At 36.9% G+C, this 23,354-nt stretch overlaps 1 protein-coding gene across 3 annotated transcripts in view; it reads right to left on the bottom strand.

Annotated features, from left to right (window-relative positions):
- Positions 1-52: 52 nt before the first annotated feature.
- The window catches only part of LOC108365722 (uncharacterized), an 84,166-nt gene continuing 60,864 nt past the window's right edge, over positions 53-23,354 (bottom strand). Inside the window, exons 2-12 of one of the 3 annotated variants that reach the window (XM_017619854.1) lie at positions 19,429-19,682; positions 13,975-14,218; positions 12,677-13,906; positions 12,341-12,611; positions 10,281-12,205; positions 9,244-9,420; positions 4,102-4,302; positions 3,826-4,036; positions 3,601-3,752; positions 697-798; positions 53-639 (exon numbers count right to left, since the gene is read on the bottom strand). In XM_017619854.1, the coding sequence (XP_017475343.1) occupies positions 487-639; positions 697-798; positions 3,601-3,752; positions 3,826-4,036; positions 4,102-4,302; positions 9,244-9,420; positions 10,281-12,205; positions 12,341-12,611; positions 12,677-13,906; positions 13,975-14,218; positions 19,429-19,541 (4,779 nt within the window). In that variant the 5' untranslated portion in view covers positions 19,542-19,682 and the 3' untranslated portion in view covers positions 53-486. Of the gene's footprint in view, positions 640-696; positions 799-3,600; positions 3,753-3,825; positions 4,037-4,101; positions 4,855-8,302; positions 8,481-9,243; positions 9,421-10,280; positions 12,206-12,340; positions 12,612-12,676; positions 13,907-13,974; positions 14,219-18,558; positions 18,623-19,428; positions 19,683-23,354 lie in introns of those variants that run through there. The other 2 variants (XM_017619852.1, XM_017619853.1) reach the window with 2 other exon arrangements.

Genomic DNA, 23,354 nt, shown 5'->3' with positions numbered 1-23,354 from the left:
TAAATTCATAACTTTACAAATATACAAGATTGTGCCTTAACCTAAATAAAGATATAAATATGTAGGTAAAAGTACATACGTATGAAGATAGTAGAAATTCATATGAAAAAAATACTCGATATACATACTATTTTTTATTATTTTTCTTTAAAGAGCCGGCAGTAAATGTTATTCTTCGAAGAGCTATGAACGAATTGGCTCCACAATACGAGTAGTCGATTTTGTGACAGTGTTAGCAGCTTGACTAAATTTAGGCGTTTTGTCGAGGGAAACTTTTCAAGAAACACCAATTTCTGTAGCTTCTGGAGCCACAAAAGTCTCTTAAGTACATTACAGTACGGAAAATACGATATTTGGAAGTATCTGGGACAGTGAACTTAAAATTCTAATAGTAATAATAACTAACAAGTCCTTTTGTTTTAATTCAATAACAACAACAACAATAAACTGAACTCAGGCTAGCAATGTGGCAAAATGTACACGTTCTTATAATCGTCCTGTGTTGCTGGTATTCTGTCCCCATGACACTTGTTGATTGGGATTGCGCGGAGTCAGTCGCAACGAGTTTCGATCGTCGTCTTCGAGTACATGTTCGTAGCCTTGGTTGATGGTACCACCACCGTTGGAACCATATATTGGCTGCAAAAACAAAAATATTTTAGTTTAGTTTGGCGTGAGGAAAGAAGCGGTACATACCTCGCCTGGTCCACCATTCGCATTAAAGACGTCCTTGATGCTTATGCCGGCATTAGAGATGCGTCCACTGCGCTGGTTCGGTATGACGCCATTATTGTTCAACTGAAATAAGGAATAGAGGTTCAATGAATAATATTATTACAGCAAAGAATTTTTAATATGGTGAAATAACTTCTGTGGGAACCCATAGCCGTCCTGGTGTATGTGCTTCTTTAAAGTTTAGAATTCACGACTTGGACTCAAGAACTTTTTCTCAAGCTAAGCGTGCTAATAAGTTTTTTCTCACCGATTAGTTATAAGACTGTATGTCTGATATATTTAGTAAGCTTTGGCCGCCAACAATATTTTCCCTTTTTTTCAATACTTAAACAAAAATAAATTAATGGGCATAACACCGGGCGGAAGTAGACTTTTACACATAAAATCAACATATTCTCGAAACTAGGAATTTTTCCAAAAGGTATTTGAAATTTCAAAGACGATTAATTAAAAATAATATAATATGGGTATCAAATGAAAAAGAAAGCTCTATAGAATTATATAAGTAAAAAGTAAAAAAAGCTAAATAAAAGCTTGTAAAAAGATAAAACTTTTTGGTATATTGAAAATGCCTTTTAAAGTTATCATTGAATATCCTTGAAAATTGACAATATTTATTTTTGAAAAATTATATGTTAAGGACTAATGTACACATAACCACATCTACGTACACTCCGAGGTTATTGGGTTCTGAGTTATGCTGAAGTTTTAAAGCTTGTAAATTGTATGCAATAACTTCATTTTGATCTGAAATTTCGTTCGAGATGAATTAAATTTTACCACCACCTGGTAGGGCCCAGGCTTCTGCAACAACTAACATTCAATCTCGTTTTTCTCACAACAACCACCTGCCGAAGGCTTAGCAAAATTGTAACCGCCAAAAATCTATTTTATTAATGTCTCATAAAATTATCCAATAATAAAAATATAAATTTTCCACGCGCTTGCAGCTGAATGATATTTACTATTGCCATTTAAATGCAAAGTGGCCCATTATGTAACATAAAAATGTCCAAATAAACTGGCTCCGGTCTTATAAATTTGCACAAACATTAACAAGATTTGTGTAAACTAATTTTTTTTTTGGTTTCTGTGCGATTTTTTATCGGCAAGCATTTGTTGGTGCGTTTCTTTTCTTGCGTAGATTGCAGCGTATAAATATTGCATTGGTCACTTTGGGGCAACAGTAAACAAAGGGTCATTCAAACAGTTTTGAAAAAAAGTCTGTTTATGCTTTTCGACTGATTTATTTGAACAAAACTACCGGAAAATTTTTAGAAATGGCTTACAAAGAGAGCCAATATGTTTTGATCAATGATACAGGAAGTTTCAATAATTAAAAAAGCTCCATTTGGCACCACCACCATACATAATTGAAACACCCTGTATAAACTTTGGCACACGAAAGTACACACACACATACATATGTATGTTCATGCGAGTGAGAAGCATGGCGCATGTTAACTGACATTTAAAATGTCATTTGACTGTCAATTTTACAACTTAAAACTTATGCAAATTTTGCTTATTATCGACTCGGAACACTTCTTAGTTGCAGAAAAGATACGCACTCAGCATTGAGCAGCAAAAATGTGCGTCCAACAATGCTTGGAAAGCTCAACGCTGAAAAGCTGCAATCACAACGGACGGCCAATTTATTCGCCACTCGAATGTCACATCCTCTCTCTGAGACTGCTCTTCAACAAACTGACATATGCGAGCAGTGGAACCACATTTCCGGGTCATTTAGTACCACCGTCGCAGCAGTTGTCGGATTTCAACAAGCCCGAAAGAAACTACTGGCATGCTCTGTTGTACTCGACCAAAATCGCTTAGGCGGTTACAGCGCCAATAAAGAAGAAAAAGAAGAATAGTTTATAGCTCAGAAATCTATTTTCTTAACTCGAAAGAAGATGACCCGATTCAACTATAGACATGAGCCGAACGTATGGTCGTCTAGGTTGTTCCTACAAAAATATTTCATTATATACAAGCTGACTGGGCGAGCATGTATTCAGTAAGACATTCTTCAGGTCATTTGCAAAAGTAATGCTGAACGGACTTCATATATTTTTCATAGAGGAGTATACGATCCGAACATGTATATGACAGGTGGTTATGTTAGATGTTCTTCGAGGAGATGCGAGTAGATTCCACTTTTAGAGATTCAGAAAAGTTCATGTAGGTCGCTGAACGGGGTACACTCGAAAGTTAGTTGGTTAGTTGCAGTGCTTCCTAGTCGCTGCCCAGGACACAATTAGCGCATTTGTGCGCCATTTTAATGCACTTCTCGCGGGGGATGATTTGTCTATGCACAAGCAATGTTGCTAGGTCGAACCATTTTGATTTTCTATTGAATCTCCTGAGAGGTCGACTAGTTGTGCTACCAGATGTATTCCTAATGTTGTGTGTCTAATTTTCGAAAAACCGGGACATTCACAAAGGAAACGCTGATCGCTATCGTCAAGCTGACAGCTGCAGCAAATCATATTATGGGCTAGTTCTATTTTTGCCGCATGCTTGCCTATGAGCCAGTGCCCAGTGATGGTTGCCACAATTCCGCACACCTGTGGCCTTGCTCTGCTAAGCAGGTGCAAGGTCTTCGTCCTGTTGTAGTCAGGTTATAGTATTCTCGACATCTTACAAGTCTGTATATCTGACCACCTGCGTCTAGTCAGTTCAAGGAAATGCGTTGTCATCTCTCTTTGCGCTATTGAAATGAAAGGTCTAAACTTCTATGTAAATCGCTAAAAACTCCATACCCTAATAATGTAGTGAAAAGCGCTTAAGGGAAGGTTAGTAGAATCATTTAAAATATCTTTTCCAATTTATATGCAAAATCGGATCTTCAGGTTTTACACTTACCGCTGCTGTAGTTGTGATGCCATATTCATTCTTCGCGCCTAAAGTTTGCATTGCAGATTTGCGTCTCTCCGCCATCACCGAGTTCTTACGCACTTCAAGCGCGCGTATCGTTTCGGCGCGCATTGTCAAGCGGCGCGTTAGTATTGGAGTTGCTGCAAAAAAAAAAAGTATATATTCAAACAATTCAGCAACTTTATTTCCACACAATTTCCTGGATCACTTTACCTGGATTATTTTCATCCGCAGTAAGTTTGAGGAAACGCTTTTTGAATGCCACATCCAAAGTACCGATTTGTCGACGGGGCTGTCGAGCCTTCTCCAGATTTTGTATAGTGCGACGGCGTGCAATGCGATCGGGGCCACTACCGGAATCATTATCGTAGTCACCATCGATGCCTTGGAGACGTTGCAAGTTCTTAACGATCTCCACAGCATGCTGTAAATCGAGGAGAATGAAAATGAGAAGTAGTTTGAATTGTCAAGGCAGCGAGAGATATTTACCTTGTCTATAAGCGCATCCTGCGAAGTGTCTTCGGATTTCTTCTTACAGAAATTCAGCTCCGTAGAGGCCAGAATATGTGAGAGTGTGCCGAAACGATGGAATAACATAGCGGTAAACTGAATGACTAGAATGAGCGCAAAGAAGAATACGAATACCAAACCGATTGGCTCTAGTTGTAGATATTCCTTGGAGATGTGTACCTAAAAGTCGAAGGCAGTGAACGAATAATAGTAAATTAGAATCCGTTGTTTTATAAACCAAAGTTTTAGGTTAGTTACGCTACTTAGTATAGAAAATGTAATTATAATTTTTTGATTTCATTAAAATGAGCATCCAAATGCTTCCAAATATGTATATAACTCATCTGAAAACCAGTTTTATGTGCATTGTGTGTGTGATTTTGACATGCCTAACGTTAATTTGTTTATTCATTTGATGTGACTGGTTGTTGGGTATAGGGTCGTATATGTTCGTTTGAGTAATGTAAGTGTTAAGGTTTATGTATTTGCAGGTGACTTGCATACGAAAGGATCGGACACACCCATGTTTGGTATCTTTGATGAATTGTTTGTATTTACGAGTATGATACATGTTCATGACATGGTTAGGAGTTACTGTTGCTGTTGTACATTGCTTGTATTGAACATGGTTGAAATAAATAGTGATGGTAGTTATGGGGTTTGCTACTGCTTTGAACGTTATTTCGGAATAGTATGTACTGCATCACTGTGCTGGCTTTGCAAAATTTTGTCAAGTTCATAAATTGAATAATTTTCAGAAATTTTCGTTTGCTTGGCGAATTCAATATCCTTTTCAAATTCTATATTTATCTAATAGGGCAACTCATCTAAACGCGTAAGTACCTCGTAACCACGTAAACCTCGTAAACTTAATTAATTTTGTATGGAAAACCGGTTTATTTACGAGTTTTACGCATTTACGAGGCGTTTGCGCGTTTAGATGAATACCCATATCATTTATTACNCCTTGTAAGACAAGTTCATAAATTGAATAATTTTCAGAAATTTTCGTTTGCTTGGCGAATTCAATATCCTTTTCAAATTCTATATTTATCTAATAGGGCAATTCATCCAAACGCGTAAGTACCTCGTAACCACGTAAACCTCGTAAACTTAATTAATTTTGTATGGAAAACCGGTTTATTTACGAGTTTTGCACATTTACGAGGCGTTTGCGCGTTTAGATGAATACCCATATCATTTATTACGTTATATCTTTTTGTTGTTAGTTAGAGCAAATAAAGCGAAAGCGTTGACATTATTGTTTTGGCGTAAGCTATAAAGTGCATAGTTTTAAATTTGTGGTTATTTTTTAAATTTAATATTTTCTAATATTTTATGGATAGTAAATATATCAGTAGGTTTATAAATACACAGCATGGCTTAAGTCGGCAGGGCAAGTACATATGTATATCCGAGACATATCGGATGAACCAACCCATGAAAACTTGGTATACTCGAAACTCCTGGAAAAACATATCGGTGGTCCTCTGCACTACACAACTCGAAAACTCAAAAAATAAACCCTCTACATTGTGTATATTTCTAATTCTTGCCCAATCCGGGTCAAATTCTTGGTACTTAATTTAATAAGTTTTGTATATGGATTAGACAATGATTAGAGACATGATCCACTTAACACTAAAAACGTTTTCTCTTAGGTTTTGAGTTAAATCGTTACTACATAGGACCATCGATATGCATCCCCATTTTCCGGGCAGAAACATATGTACGATGTAGAAAGATATGCCATGCCAACTTCAATATCAAGCGAAAATTCCGTAACCACATGGCTATCTTGTCTTGACAGCTAATCGTCTTTTAAGGTCCTCGAATCTTATCAGGTAACAGAAAAACTGGTAATGGAGTGCCTTGGTCTGACCAATCTAGTTTATGTACTCCTGCGTTCCTTACCAATCTAATTGTAGGGAAATATGTAGGTGGCTGATAAACCTGCAAAGAAGGGAGCAACAAACCCATAGTACTTCAGTGTTATAGGGAAGTGGAACACTTTAATTGGGCTAAACATGAGGATGATGCTCACATAAGTCGCTACTTCTACAAACCACAAGGGCTACAGCATTCCAAAGCTTATAGGAACACACAACTGTAAACGTTTTAAGGAATCAATGAGCTTTTCTAAGAATAAGCGAGGAATTATGAAGGGAGTTCTCCCAGGATAATGTAGACAAATTATCTTAACTCGGACACGCCTATATTCTGTGTCGTGTGTTAAGCTGTTAAGCTATGGAGACCGGTCTGAGTTAGTAAAGTTTGTCTGACTTCGCTGAAAAATTTAGAATAGTTCATCGAGTTAAGATAGTCTTACGCACGGCCTTCAAGATAAGATGGACTGACGGCTATCGACCAGTTGAGATGAAGTAGCCCGGTGCTGCATAAGAAAATACAATTAAACTTTCGAGCGAATGTTTAAAGATAAAAAATCTGGGACTAAAAATACAGTTATGCACGTGGTATTTTATTGTATCCTGACAGACAGCAGCATTGCGAACTAAGCGAGCCGCGAAGTTAATCACCGTTGAGCTACTATTTCCAGCTTGGAAGAATTGGAATTGCACTAATGGCCCCCTTACTTACAGGCCTATACATACTGAAGATTGCCGAACATTTTGTAACCGACAAATTTTAAAATTTTATTAAAAACTACAGAAATAAAAAATTTACCCAACAGTTAAAAAATTTCTGTTACCAGCACAGAAAAGACCAGATAGGGCGAATTTTTTTAATTGTTTGATTTTTAAAGTTTTACATACTAATATTTTTATAATTCTGATACACATACAAAGCGAGCACAAGGTGAAAGAAGTGGTAAGCATTTAAGGATAAAAGAGTGCCATAAAAGTGGGAACATTTATTGATATTTATGAGATTGAATATATGTATGAAAATTATAATACAAATAAAAGTATAAGGCTAATAAATATTGTACTATACACACATATGAACATGGAAATTTTAGGCTAGGTCATTCTTACTTAGGAAGATACATTTGAATCTATATGTACCTGGAACATTCCAGGTCAACCAGATCATGATTGCAGTCAATAATTTAAATATTAGCTGAAAAAATGGAAAATTGTGCTTGGATTTAAAGGCCGCCTAGGGCGGAAAATACTTCAAATCCGCCACTGATAATAAGACTTTTTAATAAGGTTTTATAATTTATTGAAAGTTTCTGATATTTATCCCAATGAGTATCCCTTGGTGAGAGTTAAGAGCTTTAAACTTTCGTACTGAAGCTGACATATTGAATTTTGCAAAGAGATACATTAATCTGTAGCCTCGAGGCTCGAGTTACTTTAATCCACTGATGGGCACTGTCTTGCCCGCGGGCAAAGCTCTTTTGTATAGGAGCGTGCAGAGTAAAACCTCCCTCTGCTCATCGTTGCATTTCATATAGCCGCGCGTAGAGTAAAAGCTCTCTCTGGCCATCGCTGGTCTAAACTTTCATCTTTAAAATGAGCTGTCGCTCGGGTTTTTTACTTACTTAACCTTTTATTGGGCGCAGTTATGATCCGGTTAACTTGCAATGTTCCATATGTGAATACATATATAATAATTTATTTGCATATGATAATAATAAGCCTGCACCAATATATAAGTCATTTTGATAAGTGATGGAATATTAAAAAAAAAAAACATTGATTATGTCGAAAAACCAAATTGTTGCCGCATGAATGCTTATAAATAGGTTGAGAATTTCGCATGTGTGATATAAATTTAATAAAATTTTATATTCAAAAATTTGTATATGCAAAAACCGCAATCCTTTTTAATGCACTCAATAAGTTTTTCCCCGCTTGTGAGTAAATTTTGAACGCGAAACTAAAAGTTTTACACATTGTTATACACAAAAAATCAATTAAAAAATTAAATAAAAATAAATAATAAAAAAGGTAGGTGAACAAAAAAAGGGTATGTAAGTATATACATGCACAATATATTATTGCCTTTTTAGTTAGGACGTTTTTTTAATTTCTCAGAATTAGCTGTAATAATTTTTACAATCCTTTTTAATTTACAGTCATGTAACAAATTAAAAGTTAAAAACGAAAAAAATTTACAACAAGAACCATAGCAAGAAGACAACTGTTAGAGGAGAGAGGTGTGGGGAAAAACAAAGAAAATCTTTGAACTTGAAAAATACAGCTGATAAGAACCTCTGATGTCTCTTCAATATACGTTATATTGGTCTTGACGCCCAGTGGCCAGACAACGTGCAACTTATCCTTGTTCAGCTGAAGCAAAAACACAATCAGGACGAACAAGGCGTTGGCCATGAAAAACGCGAAGACGGACTTGTTCCTTAGATCTATAAGATCGGCTGCGATCCGTGCCTGTGCATACGTTGATTTATAGTAAATTGTTTGTTTTTCGTTTTTTAAAGTTTTGAATTTTGGAAAATCGAAAACAATTTTCGAGTTAAGAAATTTTTAATGCATTTTGCCGTTTTTTTTCGTACGATTGCGGTCAGTTTCAGTTTCAGTTTCGGTTTCGGTNGCGTTGATTTATAGTAAATTGTTTGTTTTTCGTTTTTTAAAGTTTTGAGTTTTGGAAAATCGAAAACAATTTTCGAGGTAAGACGTTTTTAATGCATTTTGCCGTTTTTTTTTCGTACGATTGCGGTCAGTTTCAGTTTCAGTTTCGGTTTCGGTTTCGGTTTTTTTTTTTTTTTGGTTTCGTTTATCACATCACCGCACAAAGCATTGATTTTTTAAATTTAATTAAATAATTTTATTGAATTTAGTTTGTATGAAATTTTAGTTTTCCATTTTGCATAGATAGTTTGTAAAAAATATGTGAAAAGAAGAAAAGAAAAAAAAGAAATATGTTAGTATTATTGCCTGATGGGGATTTCTTTTACGNAAAATTTAGTTTGTATGAAATTTTAGTTTTCCATTTTGCATAGATAGTTTGTAAAAAATATGTGAAAAGAAGAAAAGAAAAAAAAAAGAAATATGTTAGTATTATTGCCTGATGGGGATTTCTTTTACGATAACGTCAAGTACCCTTGGGCTCTTTTAAAATGGCGAAAAAAAACGTGTGTTTTGTTTTCGATATTTGACGCCACGCGCATGAAATCCCCTTGCCGAAATTTACCTCTTGTGTGGATTCGTCGTAGGTTATGTTCGTGCGTACACCAAAGGGCCATTTCACGTGTATATTGTCCTTGTTCAATTGCAACAAGAACACAATTAAAACGAAAAGTGCATTGCACATGAAAAACGCAAACACCGAAGAGTCGCGCAATTCTTTGAGATCTTTCGCAATTCTAGCCTAGAAAATTCATGTCGATTAATAAAAATCAATATAAAATGTTAGAAAAAATAAAAGAAGCAATAAAGTTCTCCTATTCGTTCAAGTAGTCGCACCCATATTTGGGTTTGTCGTCGCGATTGTTTTCCTTATCGTGTTTAGACTCATATTCGATTTGGCGTATGTTTTCTTACATTGGCATTCGAGGTTTTACTATTCGTACTCGTATTCGTGTTCGTATGCGCATTCAAGCCGCTTATATGTTCGTGCATGTGTTCGTATTCCGCTCCGCATACGTACTCGTATTTGTATATTGCATTTGTATTTATTTTATTATTCGTGTTCATGTATGTATTTCTATTCATCTTTAACTTCGAAATCGTCTTCGTCTTCGTCTTCGTCTTCGTCCTCGTATTCATATTCATATTCCTATTCATATTCATATAAATATTCGCATTCATTTGCATATTCATACTCACACTCATATTCATATTCATACTCATACTCATATTCACATTCATATTCATATTAATTTTCGTGTTCGCACGTATTCGTCTCCGTAAATGTCTTCGTACCGTATTCGTACTTTTATTGGTATTTGCATTTTACTCGTATTCGTACACCAATCCGTTCATCTTCGTATTCTTAGTACATCCATATTATACGTATTATACTATTCTTTCGCCTACTAATACATATAACCGTCACAAACGCTTCTTTTCTGCAAAAATATTTGCCGTAATTGAGATCAAGCCCTTGCGCGACAGAACATTTTTTTAATGCAATAAAGACTTGGTGTACGTTCGTTTTTTGCATCCACCGTTTAAAGTCACAGGCGGTCACAGAAATAGTAACCGCACTGAATAAAACTTCCAAATTACCTGTTCCACCGGATCGTTATCGATAGGGAATAGATACTTGTCAATCAAGTCCTTCCAGAACTGAATTTCGGTGCTGGACAAAAAGTCCACTTCGCCCTTGCGCAAGTCGGGATCTTCAATCCAGTATGGATTTGTCAAGAAGTCACGTTCTTGTCGCGGTTCCGCTGATGTATCCGAATCCGATTGCTCTGAATCATCGCCCGACTTCTCCGCGACCGAGGATAGCAAATGGTGATCTTTGGAACCACTGCTCGTTGTACGTTTACGCCCATGCCGTGAGTGTCCATGTGGATCTAAAGTGTGCTCCAATGCTTCCAAACGAGTTTTGATTGTATCCAGCGAATCAGCGATAGCGGTAAGTTGCGCCTTCTCCTCGCTTGTCTTTCCATGCGTACAGAGTATGCAACGGAATAGTCCAGCCAACGAGAATTCAATGGAACCCTCCTCGTCTGCATTGTCCCCAGCACCACTTTGCAAGAAACTCAACATGCTCTTCTGCTTCACACGTTTGGTCGCTTCCTCGGCTGCTTTCCTCTCTGCTTCCATTTCTTTCTTAGTCTTCTTGGCCACCACTTCACGCGTGCCCCACGAGACAACATTCAAATTGATAATCGAGTAGAGAATGAGGAGAAGGTACATAGATGGTATGGATAGCAGATAGATGAGACCTGCCGTGATACACCAAAACTCTTGCGGATGCAGGCAGGCCGCTATATAAAATGAACTCGTCATTGCCATTAAGAATATAGCTGACGGTGAACCGATGCCGTCCTCGCCCAACTGCAAAGCTGTACCGACGATCACAGCCATCATGATGAGCGCATATGCCGTGGATAGTACCTGCGCCACGAACAACTGTATATTCGATTTGCAAGTGAAGCAGACCAACATGAAGAACAGAATGGGGAAGATGTTGTAGTGGAAGGAGGTCCAGTTGTCGATACGGAAAGCGGCTACGAAAGCACCTACCAACATAAGAAAGATCGTGCCAGGTCCCAAAATGGTGCCACCGATCAACATCATTTGGTAGAAAATGTAGAGCAGCGAAATGTTATCGTTAATCTTAATCGTGCGCTTGGCATCGCCGAGCAAATCCATGATGTTAGCGATAGTTGAGGGCACCCAACGACGACGCTGGTTGTAAAATTCGTTGAAACCTTCGGGACAGTGAGTGTACGCATCGGAGGCAGCTGAGTATTCAACACGGTAGCCTCGCTGTAGGAGAAGAGTACAAAGCCAACGATCCTCACCCTGATCGTACTGTACGTAGTGACGCGCCTGATCCGAGCGAGTGGTATACTTTTTCATGACATTGTCATCCATGAGCGCCTTGCCGCGGAAGAGTGAGAAACAGCCGGGACTACAGAGCACACAACCGATCATGTGTTCGGTGGCCTTCTGCAGCCAATGACCAATAGCATACTCGAACAGTTGATACCACACCATAGGACCAGAGCCAACCGGATGAATGCGACCACATGCCGCACCCAGATTACGATTCTTCTTCATTAAATCGATCAGCAGCGTTACAGCGTTCGGCTTGAAATCAATATCACCATCCAGTGTGAGCAGGTAAGTGTTTTGTGCGATCTCGTCTTTACGATCTGCCGATATGGGCAACTCAATGAGGCGATGGCCAAGCAGATAGTACATGTACATGACTTGTGACCAACGTTTACGATGACGTATACGATCTTTGTCTTTGAGATGGGCAATGAATTTAGTCTTGCCAGGCAAAGTCCACACCAGGCGACCACCATAGGGTGTTGGGTATTTCTTTGGTGGCCGTAAACGTATAGTGGTCTGATGAATTTCGGAAGCGGCATCATCCATGGTGGCTACCAGCAGCTTGACGAAGCGATTGACTTGAATGTCATCGTCGCTGTGATCGGAAATTTCGAAGGCGTCATCGAAGAAAGTGTGTGCTAGCGGGAGTAGAAGAAAAGAAGCTCAGAAAAATTGCATGAAGAGAAGAATAATGCTTTCCTTTATGGAAAGTTAAGCATTGCTACATTAGTGCCTTTACTAGCAAAAGTTGTTCCTCAGCATCAATTACTCACTTTCGAACTCATAGTAATCGGGATCGACGATGCGTAGATATTTTTGTGCTACGCGACGCGCGCACTGATCCTCATCCAAGCGCATAATACTCTTCAAGAACTCCATCATTTCATCTTTGGTCTCATGCCACATTGTAGCGCATGCATAGATTCTGGTTATGTGATCTGAAGACTTGATAGTCGGCTTATTTTGTGTAGCTGAGCCATCCGTATGCACGGAAATGGTTTCATAGTACTCGTCGCCCTTCTCTTTTTCGATTTCCGAGAGATCCTAAGGAAAACATACAAAATTATTTTCACTTTTATCTAAAATCATAACTTATAGTGTGCACCCACCTCCGTCTTGACGTCCGCCTGATCATCCCGGCGTCTATTCATGGCCATAGATTGGTCAATTAATAATGACGAATACATAGGTCGCACGAATAATTTCTCCGTAGTGGCCAAACGTTCGCACTTCGGTGTCCAGATGTGCAGCGAAATCCAAGTCTGACTGAGCAACCATAATATCCACGCCCATGCCATTTGCTGTGTGACAAAATCGTTGAAGCGGAAGTTGCGTGGGCTCGAAAAGAACAGATAGTCCGGTATGGTATCATGGAAGAAGCAAGGATCGTCGATGCGTATGCCGCAGGCTGCGATTAGCAGTGACACTGTGATAGGTATCGTCAAGCTGACGGGGAAGGCATAACTGAAACCCTGTATGAGAATTTTGCAAGCAAATTTGCCAAAGATGTAGCAAAGGTAAGCGCTGAAAATCTGCAACAATAGTACATAGATGACTGTGTTGTGCGCGGCATCAATCTCAATACTATCTATGTTGGCTGCATCTAAAGTGTCCGGCAAATTTCCGGTCAGACTGGTAGCCAGCTCATCCACTAAAATCTTGTGTGGCCCCAAAGCATCACCATACATGCTGAATATATCACCGGGATCGTCGCCTTGCGCCCAAAATATGAAGAGAACCAAACAGAGAAACAACAAAATCTTCCATATGGAAATGAATATGTGACTAAAGTAGCGCGTGCTACGCATCTCTTCTTTTATGCGGCCCATTGAGCGCACCAGCCCGATGGGTGACTGTGGCGAGACATAGTTCTCCCACCAGCCGCAAGAGATCATAACGCAAGCAATTGGTATGACCCACAATTCGGGACGATTTTCGAGCAGCGGCCATATAACAAAGCCGGTAACCTGTGCCGCAATTGCTGCCAAATCGATTATAACTTTCACAGCGCGTTTGCCCTCCTTGGCGTTGCGTGACAACAGTCCCAGTATGCCGGGTATTACGCACAGGCAATTGGTCAACATGGCGCCCTGTATGGCATCGATTTGTGGCAGCACAACGAACATCAGTAGCGCCGTACCAAAGCAACTCAGACTCTCCATTAGCGTTACGAAAAGAAAATGGCCTGTTTTGGGCGCACGAAAGGTCTTAAAGAAGCAAATACGCGCCGAACGTATGAAGGAGCCAATTTCGGGTATTGCATACGCAATCATTAAGGCCCAAATCCAAGCAATACGCTCCTCTTCCGGCAACCTCACAACGAAGGTTTTATCGCGGCCCTACAAAAAAGATGAAAGGCAGTTGTGTTAAATGTATGACGAATGATTACTGTTTTACTTTTACTCACCAAATCCTTATTACAGTATTCTATTTTCTTATCCTTACGTATTTGTGATGTCATGAATAGTACACAGCCCTTCGCCATAACCCCACCCGTTAACACTATGATGAATGTGAAAAAATACGCAAAGATTTTCATAATCTTCACAGTGATCTCCAGGCATTCCTGATTGGCTGTCGAACCGGTTTCGATCTTGATTGGCGGATCACGAAATACATCCCAGCCTTTGGTCTCCTGTATTGTACGTTGGCTGCAAACAAAGGGAATTTTAGTTGGATTAAATCGAAATCAAGGTTTTCATATTCTCAGATAAAGAACTACATATTTATTACTTATGGGGTGCGGTTAATTACTATGGTACATAGGAAGAATTTAGCATTAAACTAGTTTATAAAAATCAGTTCCGGCAGTTCATTTATCTTTGCGTCTGTAGTTCAAGTAGGCGTGTATGTATGTAAGTAATGGCGTGTGTTTGTATGTACTTAAGTTTGTTATAATTGTTATGAAAGTAAAAGTGATTAATTATGACTGCTGAGCGGCACCTAACTTCATTGCGGTGGGCACTGGCAACACGAAGCAAAATGTGTGAGGTCAGGCAAATAGTTCAAGGTTGTTTGTTACTAGTTAGGTGAGGTATTCTCTAGCGTAGTATATATGTATGTAAATATATATGTACTTAGTTCCGTGTGGCTAATTACACTTTTTTAAATTTTTTAAGAATATTCTTGGGCGTTGATTTATTTATGGGACTCAATTCCCCCTCTTGCGTTTCTCGGTCCGTCTAGCAGTAAGCTGTTCGCTATATAAACAAGTCTGTAATCGACACAGACTAAGGAGTTGATGAAAAGTTTCGGCCAGTCCCGGACAAGGGCTTTCAATTTCTTCGAAGTGCAACTTGAGAAACGGATGGGGCAACCCACTGTCCCAATAAGAATCACTGAGATTAAAATTTGGGCTTGAGTGGTGCAGTTGCAAACAAAAAAAAGGTGCCCGCAAGGGGGTTCTGCCACTACTCCTGAGGAGCTTGGTAGTTGACGAGCCGTTGTAAATCCACCTGGGCAATGGCATCCGCTTAGAGGGGTACGCGGATGAGATAGTCATTATAACTAGAGAAAACTTGGACAGTACCCTTTGCAATATAATAAAAAGAAGTCTATACTTAACGAACAGTTGGTATGCTAAAGTGGGATTTAATATCAATTCCTCAAAGACGGTCATCGTATCATAAACCAGGAAAAGGAATGTTTCAGGTATGAGGAATATAACTTTGAATGAAGGTTTCCGCCCAGGTTAATTATCTGGGTCATATACTGGACCCTAAGCTTCTGTGGAGATCTCACGTTGACACGTCCACATCAAAAGCTACGAGGGCGCTAATGATAGGCAGGCGCTTAGCAGGCAAGTTTTGGGAGTGCGGCCCAAATATAATTTGTTGGATGTACACTATGATAGTATGACGAATAGTGACATACGGGGCGGTGGCTTGGGCTTCCAGAACCGCNACTAATGATAGGCAGGCGCTTAGCAGGCAAGTTTTGGGAGTGCAGCCGTATGACGAATAGTGACATACGGGGCGGTGGCTTGGGCTTCCAGAACCGCACTAGCCACGGTGACGCAGTCTCTCACCAAACTATAACGTTTGTCGGTGTTTGCATTACCGGAGCAATGTGCACATGCGCGACTCAGAGCCACTGCACATCACCATAGAACAGGCAATCGTGCGTGTACTCTCTTAAACATTGCAAGCGATGGTTATGGTAGAGGCAAGGTCTTGTCGTCTAGGAAGATGGAGAAGCTAGGATCCCAGCGGGTCTGGAAATGAAGGTGGATAAAACGAAACACCTGCTATCATATTACAATCAACAATCGTCGTTTATTTTGGAATAACATTAGGGCCGATGACAATGTCAGCATAGAAATCTGACAGAGTATGACTCTTATCTAAGGAAAAAGAATGTATGTATTTGATACTGTTGAGAATTTTGAGTATGCCTTTAGTATTGAAAAAATGATGTCGATACTTCAATACTCAATCATCATCGTTAAAAAATATTTTCATAACAAGCGTCGCCAAAGCAAAGTTACGGGTTGCAAAATTTAAAATGGTTGAATGGAGAATGGTTGAGGAGCAGTGTATAACCAGGTTTCAAAATGATAATAACAACAATAAGCTTCAACAGACGTTCAGTAGTTTTTATGCAGTAAGAGTTAAGAGTAAGAGTTACTATGAGTAAGAACATAAGATTAAAAGTCAAAAGATTTTTATCGGTTTTGGTATAAGGGATTTTTAACGAAAATTTTATTTATTTAAAATTTTACCCTTCCAAAAAAACATCCTATATTTGAGTATGCCCATCACTGCTGCCATTCGCCACAAAGCCAAGTTACCCGCTTACATTATTGTTTCATTATCAGTTCACTTACAGTGTAATTTGCATAAATTGCAATTTTTCGCAAAGCAACCGACAATAAATAACAAAGCGACGCATAGCATTTTGCCGCTGTAGCTATCATAGTCAATGCGCCTGCGCGCCGTATGCAGCAAGCAGCACGTTGCGTGCAGCACAATGGAGTATAACCATTTAAATGTGTAAGTGTGTGCCTTACACCGAACCAGAAAAAAAGTTAACTGTACACCCATGAGTCTAAAGTGTTCCTTGCAAGGCAATTTGAAAAAAAAAAAAATATTTTTTTTGCCGAACGTAAGTTTTTTAAATTATATCTCCGGATTTACAGTCAGATCTTAATGTGAATATGCCGATGTCGATGTTCTTATCTCGAAGAGAGTGCTTTTTTTGTTCTCCAAGTTCATTGACCTCAAGTAGCCCATTCTAGTAGATACTTATCCACCACTAAGAAAAATTTTTGGTTATTCCAGTAGAACTATTAAACAAATGTTTTTGTTTTGCCGAATGTAGATAGATGTCACCATGCAAAAATATATATTTTTACAATTTCCTTGCAAAATATCTTTAGACCCAGGAGTGTACGGCGAACTTTTTTTGTTTGCTTGCAAGGTGGTTCGGTCTAATGCAGAGCTTCTTAAAGTGTGTTCAGCGGAACCCAAGTGTTCCGTAGAAAAGTCACCGGGGTTCCGCGAAATTCACTTTGGTATGAACAAGCACGGCGGTTGGTTTGCACACAGAAAGGAAAGTTCTATAAACAGGTTCATAGATCTCCAGAGTACTTCTACATTGAAACACAAATTTGAATCTGTGTCTCTGAAAGAGTTTTGGGTTAGTTTTAAGAGTATATATCATGAAGTCGCTAAAAAACTCATCTTCCTTCTGTCACAACGTACTCTATCAACATGGTTTTTAGCTTACACGTATACAAAAAACAAATTCATGTCGAAATTGGATGCCACCCCAGAAATGAGCATGCAACTTTCAGACATTATATCGAACTACTATTTTATACAATAACACTGGTTTACAGGAAAAATGTTCAATGGATGCCAATATCCAATTCCCATGTAGAAATGCTCGATGGTTCCGAAAATCGAGTAAATTTTTTTTCTATGGATACGTTTTCGAGATATTTGCAATTTACCGTTATTCAGTTTAAAGCAAAAATTGGTTCCTTTTAATCACGTACCCCTTACGAACCAATTTAGCAGTCTTAATATGAAATAAGGCAAATGAAAGCCAATGAAATTCTCTATAAACCGTGTATACATCGTGTTCCGATCGGACTTATAGTGTCTGACAAATTAATTAATTAGCCCATTCTTTTTTTGTATTTTTTTTTTTTAACGAAAAAAATCAAACTTTAACAGAAGTAAAAATTAAAAAAATTACTGGTTATGCGCAAATTTTTGCATTTGTGCTAAAGTCTGTTCTGTTACAAAAAAAAAATCAAGTTACTAGTGTTGAAAATTGATGGATAAATAAGATATAATGTGTGGTCAAAGGAAAACGCGCAAAGATTTTTTGTATGAAAAATGAGCAGGAAAGAAAGTTACTCATTCGCCACGTACACCTGAGTAACACGCTTTTCTGCTCATATTTCATACAAAAAATATTTAGCGCATTTTCATTTGACCACTCATTATTTCTTTTTTATCTATCAATGTTCTTCATCAATAAATTGAGTTTTTTTTCTAAAAGAACAGGCTTTAGCACAAATGCAAAAATTTGGCACAGAACCTGTTATTTTTTAAATTTTTATTCTGTTCAAGTTTGATTTTTTTCATTTTTTCATTAGAAGATAAAAAAAAACTGGAATGATTAATTAATTTGTCAGAACCTATCAGCTCTATCAGAAAGTGAAGTATATATGGTTTATGGAGAATTTTATTACCTTTGATTTGACTTATCTGCTTTTAAGATTGTTAAATTGGTTCGTAAGCTATTCGTGATTAAGTGGAACGACTTTTTGTTTTAAGCTAAATAACGGTAAATTGCAAATCTCGAAAACGTGTCCATAGACACGCACTGCCTTTGATTTTTAGTAATTTGATGTGGGGTTCCATAAAATAAAAGGTGTTTAGTAAGGGTTCCATCATCTTAAAAGTTTAAGAACCCCTGGTCTAATGTACATGTATATATAATACATACATATGTATATATGCGAATATATTTAGCTTACCTTCCGCCATAAATATCTTGGGTTAATGGTGTGCTCTCGTCATCGGTGAAGTTGTCATCGCTGTCGCCGGNAAAAAATTACTGGTTATGCGCAAATTTTTGCATTTGTGCTAAAGTCTGTTCTGTTACAAAAAAAAATCAAGTTACTAGTGTTGAAAATTGATGGATAAATAAGATATAATGTGTGGTCAAAGGAAAACGCGCAAAGATTTTTTGTATGAAAAATGAGCAGGAAAGAAAGTTACTCATTCGCCACGTACACCTGAGTAACACGCTTTTCTGCTCATATTTCATACAAAAAATATTTAGCGCATTTTCATTTGACCACTCATTATTTCTTTTTTATCTATCAATGTTCTTCATCAATAAATTGAGTTTTTTTTCTAAAAGAACAGGCTTTAGCACAAATGCAAAAATTTGGCACAGAACCTGTTATTTTTTAAATTTTTATTCTGTTCAAGTTTGATTTTTTTCATTTTTTCATTAGAAGATAAAAAAAAACTGGAATGATTAATTAATTTGTCAGAACCTATCAGCTCTATCAGAAAGTGAAGTATATATGGTTTATGGAGAATTTTATTACCTTTGATTTGACTTATCTCCTTTTAAGATTGTTAAATTGGTTCGTAAGCTATTCGTGATTAAGTGGAACGACTTTTTGTTTTAAGCTAAATAACGGTAAATTGCAAATCTCGAAAACGTGTCCATAGACACGCACTGCCTTTGATTTTTAGTAATTTGATGTGGGGTTCCATAAAATGAAAGGTGTTTAGTAAGGGTTCCATCATCTTAAAAGTTTAAGGACCCCTGGTCTAATGTACATGTATATATAATACATACATATGTATATATGTGAATATATTTAGCTTACCTTCCGCCATAAATATCTTGGGTTAATGGTGTGCTCTCGTCATCGGTGAAGTTGTCATCGCTGTCGCCGGCATTGCCCGGCGGTGCCAGGGGCCGATGTCTTACGGCAGACATCTCCCACGATTTCACAATTCGAACACGAAAATATTGTTACGCTTGTCGGTGCTGCTGTTGCTACAAAAGCTAGTTGATATGTGCAACTAAAGTGAACGCCGTTGTTGCCCTTTCTTGTGATTTTTAATTGAGTTGAAGGAGCTGTAAGAAGATGAAATTGAAAGAAAAAAAAAGAGTTTAGTAAAAGCTTTTCAGTTGGAGTTAATGGTTTACAGTTATCGCAAGATATGTTACAAAATAAAGTGCTTATTATTACTATGCAACACTCACATTCTCACAAAGTTTGACTATTAATTTTATTATTTATTTTTTTACTCTTAATTACTTTTTACGAAAATATAGTTTATTCTTTAACAAAAACCATATGAATACAAATTTCAAGCTTTGTGCAATATTAAAAAAAAAATCAACAAACTTTCGTATAAATTCAGAGACTTTGTATTAGATTTAGAAATATTTGGAGTCTACAGTATGCTTATTAAATTTTGGTAAAATAAAGTGAAAGTTTGAATCATGGAGCAAGGGCTTACCGTTAATTTTTGGTAGTCATTTTCTTCCATACGAAGTATTTATGTTGGACGATTTTTTTATATGAAAAAAGGTTTCCAAAAATCTACGATAAGTCCCAGCTAGCTTAAACGTGCACTTTGTTATATTAAAATTGAATGGGCTGCAAAACTGAGTACTCAAAATATTTTTAAGAAATCTAATTGAAAAACTCGAAATTTTTACGAAATTTTGTTGAAATTTTTTAAATAAAGCACATAGAATGAAGCGGTTAAAGAATAAACAATTTTTAATTAAAAAATAATAATGTAAATTCTCATATCTTGTCCTATAATTATGAGAAGCACTATATATGTCAAGAATCGGCGGCAACCTTAGGTAGAGTATTTTTAAGTCTAACTAAGNTATGGAGCAAGGGCTTACCGTTAATTTTTGGTAGTCATTTCCTTCCATACGAAGTATTTATGTTGGACGATTTTTTTTTATATGAAAAAAGGTTTCCAAAAATCTACGATAAGTCCCAGCTAGCTTAAACGTGCACTTTATTATATTAAAATTGAATGGGCTACAAAACTGAGTACTCAAAATATTTTTAAGAAATCTAATTGAAAAACTCGAAATTTTTACGAAATTTTGTTGAAATTTTCTAAATAAAGCACAGAGAATGAAGCGGTTAAAGAATAAACAATTTTTAATTAAAAAATAATAATGTAAATTCTCATATCTTGTCCTATAATTATGATAAGCACTATATACGTCAAGAATCGGCGGCAACCTTAGGTAGAGTATTTTTAAGTCTAACTAAGATTAGCACTTTGCACTAGCTTATAGGGCGCAAGGGCTTCTTTATGGACGACTTTAGCGTGGTTACATATTTATTAATACGAGAATGTGCATGTATACATATGTATGTACATTAGGGTGGTAAAAAAGTACAGTCGCAATTTTAATGCTCTCAGCAACTATGATTGTTCAATATCAAAAAAATATACCACTGTTTTTTTTTGTTGAAATAAAAAAATATTTAGAGGTCACTCAAAGCGCTCAAAGTTTTCCATGTATTTTATATGGAGAAAACAAGTTTTCGTGGAAATGGTATAGGATAATTGAAAATCATTCTTCTCTTTACTCAAGTAGCACTTGGTGTAAATTTGTGATTTTTGGTACGATTAATCAAATTTATGCCAAAATTCCTAAATTTACACAAAGTTATACGCCAGTGTGCTAGGTGAGTAGGAGACTTCCGATAATAATAAATAATTGCTTATTTAACCATTTCTTAATATAAACTATTTTTTTTAGGTCCACCAAAAATACCAAAAAAATGCAACGGGGTCGTCCCGTAAAAGTAAGTATTAAAAATATAATAACCAATTGGGTATTATTATTGGAAGCCTCCTGAAGAGAAACAGAGTTTACCTTCAAAAATATTGATTTTCAAAAATTCTATACCATTTATTTGAAAAAATGTTTTTGTTTTCCCCCATATAAAATGCATCTAAAGCTTTCAGCGCTTTGAGCGATGAGCGGGGTAATTTTTTTCAGACATAGAAAAATCCTAGGGGATTGCAGCATTAAAATTTGGACTTAAATTTTTTCCCATATGCATTTTTGGACCACCTTATATACATACATACATATGTCTGACCGTCCAGTCATAATGTTTTTTCTCAATTTCGAAGCATCTGCGTGGATTACTTACTATCTTTAAGCTCCATTCTTACTCTGCGTCGATCGGTGTTACATTTCAAGGTGCTTACGTATGTATGTATGTACATTAGGCATATGACTTTTTTCTAAAATTAAACATTTATACAAATGCGGAGAGGATGAGGAATTATGAAAACTAGGAATGGCAGCGGTTAATCATTTCATTAAATGAATCCATTATTCTTGTCCAATTTATGATTTAATTGTATGAAAGTTTTGTAAAAATATTTTTAAGAAATATACAAGTATTTAAAGGTAAAACCGTTCGCTCATTTCGTAGCCCATGATTTAGTTTTTGAGGGTTGTTTACTTTATAAAATTTAAATTTTCGGAGCAACACAAATGCCATATAAAAGAAAAAAAAATAAAAAGTTATTGAACTAAAACTAGTGGAAACTTGCAAGTGAACAGTTGTTGCACTGTTTTGACATTCCTGCTGTAAACATTTTACAATTTATAAAACTCCTTGCTTTACACACAAGCGCTTCCACAATCAAGTACACCACTAATATTTTGATTTCCACATTTATTCTTGATCTTCTTCTGCTAGTAAAAATTGCAGCACTCCCAGCCAACGAGAAACGCAACCGCTTAAGGCCTGTATGCAGTTCTCAAGAAATGCTAAAATTCCATACAAAATGACGTACAAGAAATGGCTAAGAAATTTTCTTGAGTCAAATTACCTTCAGACAGTACGCAGTTCTTAAGAAATTTGCTACGCTTTTTACTACGGTTTTCTAAAGTTTTTTGTGAAAAAAGAGCACAAAGCAACCCAGGTTTGCAACAGAAATATATGCCCGTTCCATTATTTCTTGAGGAAAGAGTGAGGCAACAGGCTGTGAAGTATCAAAAATGTCAAAACTCCTTGGATACACACACGAAATAATGGCAAATTTTTCTTGACCGATTTCTTGAGAGCTGCATACAGGGCTTTAACAACAAAACGCCTTTCAAAAATTTTGTTTTGCAAACTTGGTGAAATAATAAATACATAACAACAAAACGCGTAATAAAACTTTTGGTTTTGCAAACTTGGTTAAATGATAAATAATTATCGCTACTAAAAATACTTGTTTAATTTTATTTACGGCTTATTAACAAGAGAATTAGAACTTTTGTAAGGAAAAGTGTTTTTGTGAATACCAACTGTAAAAAAGTGCTTTTAAAAATACGATTAATCGATTATTTTTCAATAATTGCAATTAACTGCGATTCCTTTTGGCTTGTGATTAATTAATCGATTATACAATTTTTCTCTTTGCCATCCCTAATGAAAACCCAACAAAAATAACTTTTTTATGTCAAAGTTTCATAAAAAAGTTTCTCAGGGAACGGCGAGAAAAAAATTGCACCTCAACCGAACTTCGACTGAAGTCAAAAATTGGTCGCGTTATTTTTTGTTATTCTGTTGACCTGGAATTTTCCAGATGTATGCTTTTTCAGTACCACATAGTATATAGAAAACTCTAAGTAAACCGAATAAAAACAAGTAAGAAAGTCTAAGTTCGGGCGGAGCCGAACATTAAATACCCGGCGCAAGTATTAAATATATGTTTTCCACCTTTCCGAAAGCTACCGCTACATGATAAGCCGGGG

The sequence above is a fragment of the Rhagoletis zephyria genome, unplaced genomic scaffold (assembly GCF_001687245.7).
Source record: "Rhagoletis zephyria isolate East Lansing unplaced genomic scaffold, Rhagoletis_zephyria_1.1 Rzeph_scaffold_01975, whole genome shotgun sequence".
NCBI lineage: Eukaryota > Metazoa > Arthropoda > Insecta > Diptera > Tephritidae > Rhagoletis > Rhagoletis zephyria.
This window is presented reverse-complemented; position numbering and strand designations above follow the sequence as displayed.